General features: G+C 37.5%; 1 protein-coding gene across 2 annotated transcripts in view; it reads right to left on the reverse strand.

The window, feature by feature from the left end:
* Positions 1–259: 259 nt before the first annotated feature.
* The window catches only part of SMIM14 (small integral membrane protein 14), a 71,237-nt gene continuing 58,945 nt past the window's right edge, over positions 260–12,551 (reverse strand). For both annotated transcript variants that reach the window (XM_059382726.1, XM_059382737.1), the window contains 2 exons: positions 5,682–5,824; positions 260–3,382 (listed from right to left, as the gene is read on the reverse strand). In XM_059382726.1, coding sequence (XP_059238709.1) covers positions 3,350–3,382; positions 5,682–5,824 — 176 coding nt within the window. In that variant the 3' untranslated portion in view covers positions 260–3,349. The remainder of the gene's footprint in view (positions 3,383–5,681; positions 5,825–12,551) is intronic.

Genomic DNA, 12,551 nt, shown 5'->3' on the forward strand with positions numbered 1-12,551 from the left:
ATTCTAGGAGGAAATTAAAAAATAAAAGAGTAAGTAAAGAAATGTAATTGTGATCTAATCTAGAGATTCTCAGACTCCCTACTTCTGAATATTGGCCCCACTGCTATTACATACATATTTTTCTTGTAACTTAAAGTTCTCTCTGTGGAAGGTCTTCAGTTAGGGGTAAAAAGTCTTACAAGGACACCGTTTAATAAAGGATGTAAACGTTCTACTAAGCAAAAGATTCATTTCCCCAAAAAAGCCAAACAGAAAACAATACGTTACTAATGTTTTCTATTTATTCATTAATAAAAAGTGCATAGTACAAGCCCTTTATCCCAGTCCAAGTACTCAGTAAAAGATTACAATAAACCCTGGATGGCACAGACATGATTTGTTTGGCATGACTTAAACATTGAAAAACAGCAATTCATACTTAGTACATCACATGACCACTTTCGCTTTTAACAAAGTAATCATTAGACATGGTAACAAATACATATGCTCTTCATTTAGAAATATCATGTTAAGACTAAATCTACTATTGCAACAACAAAAATTTAACCCCTTAAGTGTAAACTCTTCATTTCTCCTCAAGTTGCTGTTTTGTGTCTTAAGCTGACGAGCTGGTCAAATTTTAGCATGTTTATTTAGAGTGACAGGCTTTAATTCAGAGTGATACATTTCCAAGGTTCCTTTGAAAATAAAAGAATTCAGTCATTCTATAAACACTATCACATCACATACCACGATGACACTAAAAGTGACCATGGACTAGCTGAACCTTATAGTTACTTTAGAAAATTTCTGCAAGTTTATTTAAAATATGACTTGCTGGCCATGGGATAGTGCTTGGATAGATACATGATAAACTCTTTTACTATACACAGTTCCAATGTTAACTTTTTCCATATGGAAAGCTAGAAATCATTATTTTGCATAAGGGACATTATATGACTCTCAAACAAAATAAACTTATTGTTATTTGTGGAACATTTAAGAGCCCAAAGTGACTAAAATATGAAGCTTTATCTTTCCTTTCTCCAGATTATTTAAAAATGAATGTAGCCACAGTTCCGGTGAATATAAGCCAAGTAATGAGTAAGAGTGTGCTCAATAAAAAGGCCACATGTAGAAGCTTTAAGAATTAAATAGAGTAATATAAATTACTAGTTAGGTTAACAGGAATACTTTATAAGCAGTAGTATGTGGTCTTTCTCAGGAATGCAGAGAAATTTTACAAGCAAAAAAAACCCAAAACTAAGTATTTCTCTAGGAACTTTTGTTCCTAATTAGACGGTCCATATAGAAAAGGTTAATATACTAGATGTACTGTCAATTAAGTGTATGTGACAGAAATGAAGAACCAGGAATGAGAATCTAGATTTGTAGGTCTCTAGCCAACTAACACTAGACACTCTTGTTTCCTCGTCAAGGCCAACTGGCTTCCACCAAAGCCAATTCTCAATTACTTGTGAGCCACAGATTCAGTGGATGCATCAGCATCTCTGCCAGAGGCTGGCTTTCTAGCAGCTTAGAGAACAGACTGCTAGGATGTATGTGCAAGCCTTCAAAGTCCAGGGGCCAAGGGCAGAAAAAGGAATGCTTATAGAGATTTAACTCCAACCTATGCCATCCCTGCCCTTTCCACATTGAATACTCTAACAGCTGTAAAGCTGAGAACGCTTCCAGTAGGCCACAGCAAGAGGAAGATTTAAATCTATGGTGCTCCCTTATCTAAGATTTGACTTACCTGTGTTATGATACCCCTCAATTAGCACAAGTAACTAAGAATAGATGACACTATGTCAAGAAATTGAGCTCAAAGCTAAGATCCACAGAAGGAATGCAAGCAGTCAATATTGGATTATATAAGGAAATGAAGCCCTTAAAAAGTTTATGGCCTAAAATGTAATCATAATAAAGGGGGAAAAAATACCCTAGGAGCATCACACAATTGTATCAGAGACTCTATTAAACAGTACAATGATATAGAGAAGTTTATTAATTCATACATGTAATTTCTCAGATCGGTAACAGTGAAAAGCTAGACTGATCTGGGGGGAAAATCCTTACATCGATAGCAAAATATCTTCTAGCCCCCATAAACCATCTGTAATCACTTGCTAAGAAAAAAATTCCATAACCACATAGGTCATGCCAGACTTGTATTTATGCCATTTGTTTTCATTTTCTTTCAAACTGAGCAAAACAATACAACCTTTTACTTTTTATACATTTCAAAATTTTACTTATAATAATGTTCCTCCCCACCCCAATCCATCTTATTACTAGAAAAGAATGAGATAAGGGGTGAGAAAAAAGATCCTTGATTGCTTTTTCATTTTCCTCTTTTTCCCTTGGAGTAAACCATCAAATATTTTCTGAAGTTAGAAGGGTAACAAAAGACTCAATTTTTTCTTCACAGAAAAAATAGGCTAAATAAGTAAACAGCATTCAAATGTCAGCAACCAAATAAGCCCCAATACAGCTTTCAGAGTTCCATTTAACAGGGAAGAGTTAGAACAGAAAAGGTTCCTGAGAGGCACCCATTTAACAAATAAATTATAGCTTAAATTATTACTGTATAGAATATACCTGGCAAAGGCAGAAAGCGTTAACTTTTTTCCTCCTTTCATGAACCTTATAAGGCTAAAATGGACTGTAAATCACCCACCATATTTAAATCATGCTTATTTAAAGTTCTCCTAATATTAGACATTTTTGTGGGAATAGAAAACTTAGTAAACAACTATTTCATTTCTTCTCCCCTCTTTTTTCTAGCTACATAAGCCAGTTGTAGTGGATGACACAGATCTGGAAAATATTCCAAAGGCTGCCACAGTCCCAAGAACTAGAAAAAACTGCTACCCACAAATAAACTATTAAGGTAAATGTAAATACAGTGTGGTTCTAATTTTTTTTCATACAATCTCAGAGAACACCAAGTAACTTTATAAATACCTTATGAAAAAAAAGCAATTTTAAAAACCTATCAAAACTATTTAAAATATTTAAAGGCAGGATCCCAAATTTCCTTCAATCAGGCCAGAAATCATCACAAAAAAATTATGATCACAGTTACAAATAGAATGAGTGGAATGTTTAAGTTGAGGATAACCAAAAAGGCCCATGTAAAGTTTTTAATATAATCATTTACTCAAATATACTGTAAAAAGGAATGGTGATAACACAGGAAGCAAAAATAAGCTTGCGAGTGAAATTTCTAGAAGCTCATGAAAACAATACCATCCCATATTGCAGATGCAAAAGGAAAAACAGTCTAATGGGGTTAAGAGTACTCTGGTCATCTTCGTTCATTTGGTCGTGCAAGGTGTTAACTATTTTCACTTCCCATATCACAAAGTTAGTCCACAGGAGGGGCTGGTGGATCTTGTCCCTGGCATTAGAAAGACAGAAATTATGGAACCGACTTCTTGAATCCTAGTGCAACCGATCTAGCACATAATAAGAACTGAAGACATGACCCCCACCCTCCAATCCCTAATCATATACTTATTTGGACTTCTCTTGTGCTGTTACACCAGGGAACACTAGATTAACACTATAATTCACCAACGTTTGTCTCACTCCTCCCTGTGGTATGGAAGAAAGGGAAACTATGTAACAGTAAAATGATTTGGATGACACTGCTCTCCCTGACCGCTCCAGAGGTGACATTTACATCAATAAAGATGGCACCATCCCTCTGGCTCAGGGTGACCGAGCACATTACAAAGTAAGGTAGAGACTCTTGTTTCTCCCTACCGAAGGTCAATAAGGAAGCATGTGGCCCCTGTTGCTACTGGCAGGCATTCTGTGACCACAAAGGGAGCCCACTTTGGAGCGAAGCTGATGGCTGAAGAAAGAAAGTAGGTCTTTGATGATATTGTTTTTGGTTTGTGTGGTTTTTTTTTAAAGATTTTATTTATTTATTTGACAGAGAGATCACAAGTAGGCAGAGAGGCAGGCAGAAAGGGAAGGGGAAGCAGGCCCCCTGCTGAGCAGAGAGCCTGATGTGAGGCTCGATCCTGGGACCTTGAGATCATGATCTCAGCGGAAGGTAGAGGCTTAACCCACTGAGCAACCCAGGCGCCCCCTCTGGTGATGTTGTTTAAAAATCCAAACACTAATCCTACTTCTCTGGATATCCTAATGTGTGAACCAATAGAGCCACTTGTTTAAACCAAGCAGAGCTGATCACTGTTACTTGCAAGAGAAAGTATGTGAACTGGAAGGGAAAGTTCAAAGTTTTTAGGAATCTTCAGGGAGATGCCATTTATTTATTGTGACACATTACAGGAGGTGCTGGTGGAGGCTGGTCAATTTTCTACTCGAAATTAGTATGTTTTCTTGTTTACTCCTTAGGGCAGTGGGCCTACTAGCCAAGAACTGCTGAGCTATGATGAAATAAGGTTTTGGGGCTGTCATCTTAAATTTCTGTCCCTTTCGATGGCTTCTAGGCCAGGTTATTAAGTTGGATTTCTTTAGCTGCAAATGTTGAGGAAGTTGCTCTCTGATATGAAAGTAATAAAACTATACCTAGAAAGTAAGAAAAAATACCAAGAAGAAAGCATCTTACCAGGATAACATACACGCTATTTTATGGATACCTTCTTCTCCAAAAGAAACAAAGAAAAAAAAAATTTAAGGCTTTTTATATAGAGCTAATGATGCCTTCTTTCTTAATGTCAGCATGGCTATGTATCTAAATGTTCCTTTCCTAAACAAACCAAAGCACTGACCAATTATCATTCCACATTTGCTTTCTCCCACGTAAAGAGTTAGTTTAACTCAACTTCTAATATTAGCAATACAAGACTGTGGAAAAAAAGAAGTTATTTTAGGAATTCCACATGGTGAAGATTGGAGAAGGGAATCAGTGGGATAATTTGGTGTTCAACAAGTGAATTCACCATGTAAATATCTTTAAGGAAGTAATATCCAAGACAAATAGAAAAGAAAAAATATAAATACCCATTCTCCAAACGATTAAAAGGAATCCTTCCATGAAGTTTCTGTTAAAGACAGCACCAAAAACTCCCTGTTGGGTCACTTTATTTATCATGTTTTTTTATCTAGAAGGTTCTAAAAATGGTAGTTATCAGGACTATCAAGGTTTGCTAACATGAATGATCCTATTTCTCCTTCATCAGTTCAGTTGACCTATTATGCAGAAATGGAAGAGTTTAAGAGAAATTGGATGGGAAAACAAGAGGAAAAAGGGTTTTCACCAGACAGGCTCAGGTCCTCTATTGTATTTAACAGCTAAGAAAGAAGGGGAGAAACTGAAGTAGAGGGAAAAACATTTGAACTAGTGAGCTAGTGAGAGAATTTAGGAAGCTGAAGGGACTAACTGTGAGGAACTGGGGAGTGGAAGACTGAGATTTGAGAATACTGCTGTGGTTTCTTACAAACTGGATTTTTTTTTTTTATATTAAGAAAGACTGGAATGTGAGTGAAGATTGGAATGTGTTTTAAAATTCTCTTTGGGCTACAGGTCTGTGCTTTTCTATGTAACTCCTTGAAGACTAAGCTATTTGGCGTTGCAAGATTTATAAGGACTCCACGGCAAGATCTTACTCCATGAGTTAAATCTTCCTTTTGCTAATTCTGGTATTTCAGTCAAAACAAACTCCTCCCATTTCCAGGCCATACCCCTCCCTTATCCAAATGAATTTCTAATCCACAACACTTACATTATGAGGACTGGTTGGCTTGCCCGTTAGGTTGGATCCTCTTAGATTAGGAGGTCTCAGTAGAAACAAGATCACTGCAATAACCATCCAGGCCATCAAGATCATGGTAATACTGATGCCATTATCACCAGAGGGCCCTGGTACTAAAGACAAACAAAAAATATATTTGAAAAAAAAACTGTAGCATGGTTATAACGTTGTTAGATAATATAAAAAGAAATTCCAATATTTAAATGCCAATTTCAAAAATTGTATCAATTTAAAAGTTGTATAAATAACTTTAAGAAGTGCAATTATGAAATACATCTTCAACTTCCCTTTCTTCTTGTGAGAATTCTAAATGGTTAATGGTATAAAACAGTTATAGGACAAAACCTATATTACATAAGGATTTTAATAGTCTAGTGGTTCTTAATATTTTGGTGTGATAGAATTCTTTGAGCATTTAGAAAAATTACGGATTCTTTCTACTCTAAGAACTCATGTATACACACTCAATTTTGCATATAATTTGGAAGGTTCATAAATGCACAAAGCCACCAATCCCTAGACACGTTGAGATCTATAAAACCCAGATTAAGACCACCTGATGTACAGTAAAAACACTCTACTTCAGGACGGGAGAATTCTGCATTTTTTTTTTTAAAGATTTTATTTATTAATTTGACAGAGAGAAATCACAAGTAGACAGAGAGGCAGCCAGAGAGAGAGAGAGGGAAGCAGGCTCTCTGCCGAGCAGAGAGCCCGATGCGGGACTCGATCCCAGGACTCTGAGATCATGACCTGAGCCGAAGGCAGCGGCTTAACCCACTGAGCCACCCAGGCGCCCCAGAATTCTGCATTTTAATTACAGAAGCAGCATGAAAAAATAACAGTATAAGGAAAAGGGATTATCTGGGCTGTATAATATATAAATGAATTTCATGATATTCTCAAACAAAGAGTAATAATTTGGCCTTCTTTTTTGCAAAAAGAAGTTAGATTCAGATCTAGATATTCTAAAGTCTATGTATTTATCAAAAGAAAATTGTCAGGGCTGTGTGTGTTGGTCTCTCCCAGCTGCCTGAGGCAGCCATATCTTATTTAATCCATTATAACAAGTACCTAGCCTAGTGCTTGGCCCACAGTATGAGCTTAACAAGTTTCTGATAAATAAACTTATCGTTGAGGTACATTAGAGAACTCAGTTGCCAAAAATGAAAATTAAAGATTAGATTTCTAAAGAAAAACAGTGTATCTACATGGTTACTCAAATAGTTCACCAGGACTGTAACTGTTTAGTTTAGTTTCCCCGCCTGGAGAAAAAGAAGAAATCCAGACAAGACGTTGAAACTAAGCTGAAGCACGAAACTGGGGTACATGGGCCCAGGTCTCACTCCCAAGCAAGGGAAGGGATGGGTGGCCTTACTGAGGCCGAGGGTTAGTGACCAAAAGGAACAACAGTCAAGCAATTGCTCCGCTGGCCCAGGCTGGAGAGGAATGTGGCCTCTTGTCCAAGCCCCCATCACTTCCCCAGAAACAGAAAATAACAGGATTCCAGGTCACCAAAACTGTGTTATCACACAATGCATTAGTATTTTTTTCCTCTGTATCATACCCATTCCTTTCTTTGTTCTCTCCAACTATATTAAACGTGCCTCCCTCGTAACTAAGACAATTTCTCCACTTGGCTTTAGATCACATCTCTCTTGCAGAGATCTTATCCATTACCTACTCTCTTATGTATTCAACACCGCTCCCCGTTGCAGCCATCCTGTAAATCACTTAAACACATCAACTTTCCCTACTTGGGGGGAAACAAATCCCTCCCTCAAACCCTTTCCTTGCCCAGCTATCAAAGCTAACATCTTAAGAAATGACTACATTTCACTACCTCCCATTCACCCCTTCAGGTGGGTACCCACCTCCATCCTGGAAACAGCTCTTCAAAAGGTCGCCTATACCTCTCCATGCTTCTAAGTCTCATGGATAATTATAGAGCTCATTTTCCAGGACCATTCTCTCCTTTTTAAAACACTTTCTTCCTTTGTCTTGCCTGACTACTGCCTAATTTTCTTTCTTACACTTACGACTCCATATATGCTTATTCTCCTCTTCCTGGCTTTTATTTATTTATTTTTATTATTATTTTTAAAGATTTTATTTATTTGACACAGAGAGAGAGAATAAGTAGGGGGAGCAGCAGGCAGAGGGAGAGGGAAAAGCAGAGTCCCCGCTGAGCAGGGAGCCGGATGCGGGGCTTGATCCCATAACCCTGAGATCATGATCTTTCATGATTAGAGATACTAGGTATCTGAACTGACTTGGACTTGCTGAAATATTCAGAAACAAAGATGAATGGAATCACTGAAGGCTTTCTGTGATTATCTGCAGTCCCTATGACAAGACACTTCATCAAGTCTCAAAACGGGTATGCTACTCAAATTCCTTCAGACTACATACATGCAGTGAAAACAAACAACTATAAGGAACAGCTTTTAAAAAAACCTTTTTTAAAAAAGTTTTAGTTTTATTTAAGTAACGTCTACATCCACCATGGGGCTTGAAAGTCACTATCCGGAAATTAAGAGTTACACGCTCTTCTGACTGATCCAGCCAGGAGCCCGAAGGAGCAGCTATTTTAAAGTCAGTAAAGAGAGGTGGATAGGCTCTGGCCACTGTGTGTGTGTGTTTTTGTTTGTTTTTTCTTTTAAAGATTTTATTTATTTATTTGACAGAAAGAGATCACAAGTAGGCAGAGAGAGAGCAAGGGAAACAGGCCCCCTGCTGAGCAGAGAGCCTGATGCGGGACTCAATCCCAGGACCCCGAGATCATGACCTGAGCGGAAGGCAGCGGCTTAACCCACTGAGCCACCCAGGTGCCCTGTTTGGCTTTTTTTTCTAAGTGAGTTTTCTTTTTTTGAGATTATTTATTTATTTGAGAGAGAGAGAGAGAGAGAGAGATCACAAGTAGGCAGAGAGAGGAGGAAGGAGGCCCCTCACTGAGCAGAGAGCCCGATGAGGGGCTCAATCCCAGGACCCTGATCTCATGACCTGAGCCGAAGGCAGAGACTTAAGCCACTGAGCCACCCAGGCGCCCCACCACTGTGGTTTTTAGTGTGATAACTTTTTGGCACTTACAAATATCAGGGGCACAATCACATGGGAGTTACAAAATCTGTTTCCTTACTGTCTAGAAACTTTGTCTTAAGAGAGTAAATGCTTTTTATTCTAGGTCTGGAAAGACATGAAATAAAAAAATGTAAAAGGACTCTACATGAGAGTACAGCATTCTATTTTGCTTAAAGTTTAAGTCTTTAGTTACAAGCAAATGTATTACACATAGCTTACAAAGGGAATAGTCACAATAAAGCCATTAACTTAGCTGGATACCAGGAAGATGAAAGAGTAGAGAGGGAGGCTCTAAGAGCTGGTGGATCCCAAAGGATTATTTCTATAAATTGATACAGGTTTCCAGTGGAAAAGTAGAAAAAGAACAAGAGTGAATGTGGCACAGTAGCACCAGAAGGTTTTCACTCCATAATTTTGGGGTTGTAGAGAATAATTACATTATCTCCAGCACAGCTACCTGTTTTCAAGTTGATTTACTCCAGAATCACGTTAGAGGTTGAGCCGGTTTCCATATAACGCTTTATCTGAAAGGCAGTCTTTTGGAAGAGCGAGCAGACTTGCTCTGTACTGCTCTAGACAGCAAAACTATAGGTGAACACCACAATGAAGCGGAGGTTAGCTCAATATAAAGAATCATGCGGCAACTGAATCTGCTAACACATTGCAGCGAAATTCTGCTACCACACAAAGTCATGAGCTCCATATTCAATTAAATCATCTCAAATACATGCAATATGATACCATGGCAGGCACAATGGGTACTGTGATCTAATAAGAAATACAGATTTGGTTTTCATTCCAGTTCCTGGCAAAGAAATCCTAAAACCCTTGGAATTTCCCAAGAGACAGGAGAGAAATGTCATTTGTTGTTACTAATAATAAACTTGAGTCTACGCTAATGAGGTGACCTTGATGGGCCTCTTGAGAGCTTCAGGATGGGGTCTGCTTGCCAGAGTTGGACCATATAGTTAGAAAGCTGGAACTTTCAGCTCTACTCCCTAACCTCCAGAGAGGAGAGGGGCCGGAGATCGAGTTAATCACCAATGACCAATGATTTAGGCATTCACATCTACAGAATGGAATCTCCATAAAAACTCTGAACAGTGGGGTTCAGAGAGCTTCCTAATTGGTGAATACTTAGAAAATATTGGAGTACTGGGAAAGTGGCATACCCAGAGTAAACAGGGAAACTCTGCACCCCTCCGCCACATACCTTGCCCTGTACAACCCTTCTGTCTGATTGTTCTTTAGTTGTACCCTTTATGATACACTCGTAACGTAAGTAAACTGTTTTCCTGAGTTCTGTGAGCCATTCTAGCAAATTACTGAAATTGAGAAGGGACTGTGGGGACTCTTAATTAATATGTATTTTATGAAAACAGCAAAAACTCACTGGAGAAAATTTAGAATACAAAGAAAAGTAATTCTATCGCCCACAGGAAACAACTGCATAAACTGTTTAAAAATACGGCTTTCAGACAGGATTTCCACCAAATGCTGAAGGAAGCAGTAGAGAAAAACTGGCCAATGTAACTAAATTGATACTTAAGGTCTAAAGTTTTGTCTTTATATGTAGATTAAGAAATAAAATCTCACTCAAAGAAATAAAGAGTTTATTTGGTTTAAGGGGCGGCTGGCTCGAGCATGGTAAATACCACAAATGTAATACATACTTGTTTTTCCATAAGGAGTTCAATAAGATTATTTTCAACTAGAAGAACAGGTTTTAACTTAACCTGCTAGGGAAAAATTTTGAGCTGCTTGTCGGAGGGCATAGTGTAGATTAATGAATGCTACTGAAAAAATACCACAAAGAGATCAAGACTGGAGGAATCACCACCCAGTATCCCAACAATCTAACACAAAGTCCGCACATGACCATTACCTTCTTGTTAAGAGGCTGCACCAGTGGACAATGATCTGACAAAATTTCTACTTTGGGTGAAGCACTGTACTAGCTCCTATTTCTCTAAGTTGTTGTATTTACAGAATTTAATGGGCCATCCGGTTTACACAGCAGTAACAATAATTAATAATGCAATTGAAGTCCTTCTATAATAGCACTTGCTGTATTTAGTGTCAGATACAAAATAAAGTGGAGCTCAGCTTCAAGGATAGTAAGTATAAGCAACTAGCCTATTAATAAATGCGATTTGGTATTATGCCAAAAGCCTTAAAATTTACATAAAATGTAGGAGGGGGAGTTAAAATGTGGGGATTTATTGGGATCACACTTTAGTTGTTATCAACTTAAAATAGACTCTTCTAAGCTGTTTTATGTAAGTATCATGGTAACCACAAAACAAAAGCCTATAGTAAATACACAGAAGATAAAGAGAAAGAAATATAAGCATAACACTAAAGAAAGTCCTCAAACCACAAAGGAAGAAAGCAAGAGAAGAAAGGAACAGAAAGGAACTATAAAAACAGCCAGAAAATAATGAACACAATGGCAAGTATATATACCCATCACTAATTATTTTAACTGTAAGCAAACTAAATTCTCCAATCAAAAGACAGAGTGGTGGGGTGCCTGGCTGGCTCTGTCAGCATGTGACTTTTTATCTCAGGGTCATGAATTCAAGCCCCATGTTGGGTGCAGAGCTTACTTGGAGGGAGAAAAAAAAAAAAAAAAGCAGAGTGGCTGATGGATTAAAAAAACAAGACCTATCTATATGCTGCCTATAAGAGACTCACTTCAAATGTAATGACATACACAGACTGAAAGTGAAGGCACAGAAAAAGATATTCCATGCAAACAGAAACCAAAAGAAAGCTGGAGTAGCTATACTCATATCAGATAAAATCAATTTTAATACAAAGACTGTAAGAGACAAATAAGGGCATTACATAACGAAGGGGTAAATCCAGTAGGAGGATATGACATTTGCAAATATTTATAGGAACACCTAATATATAAAGGAAATATTAACAGACCTAAATGGAGAAACAGACAGCAATACAGTAATAGTAGAAGACTTTAATACCTCACTTATATCAGTGGACAGATCACCTAGACAGGAAATCAATATGGAAACATCAGCCTTAAATGACACATCAGACTAGATGGACTTAACTGTATACACAGAACATTCCAGCCAAAACCAACACAATACACATTCTTCCCAAATGTACACAGAACATTCTCTAGAACAAATCAGATGCTGACCACACTGAAATCATACTAAGGATCTTTTCCGACCACAGCAACATAAAACTAGAAGTCAACTATACAAAGAAAGTTGGAAAATTCACCAATATGTAGAGATTAAACACACTACTGAACAGCCAGTAGATTAAAGAAAAACAAAAATTTTTAAAGACAGTATTCACCCACTTTTATTTTATTTATTTATTATTTTTAAAATTAGGCTCCAAACCCAACATGGGACTTGAACTCAGGACCCTAAGATCAAAAGTTACATGCTCTACTGACTGAACCAGCTAGGTGCCCCAGAAAAAATTTTTCATAGAATCCGAAAATATCCCAAATCAAACAAACATGGAAATATAACACCCAAATTTAGGGGATGCAGCAGAAGCAGTTCTAAGTGGGAAGGTCAGAGTGATAAATGTCTGCCTCAAGAAATAAGGAAAGTCTAATTTTAAACCCCAAAAGAAAAAAAGAACAAATGAAGCCCAAAGTCAGTAGATATAAGGAAATACCAAAGACTAGAGTAGAAATAAATGATACATAAATTAAAAAGTTAACAGAAAAGATCAATACTGAGTCTCTGAAAAGATAAACAAAACTGACAA

The sequence above is a fragment of the Mustela nigripes genome, chromosome 1, assembly GCF_022355385.1.
Source record: "Mustela nigripes isolate SB6536 chromosome 1, MUSNIG.SB6536, whole genome shotgun sequence".
Taxonomy (NCBI): Eukaryota; Metazoa; Chordata; class Mammalia; order Carnivora; family Mustelidae; genus Mustela; species Mustela nigripes.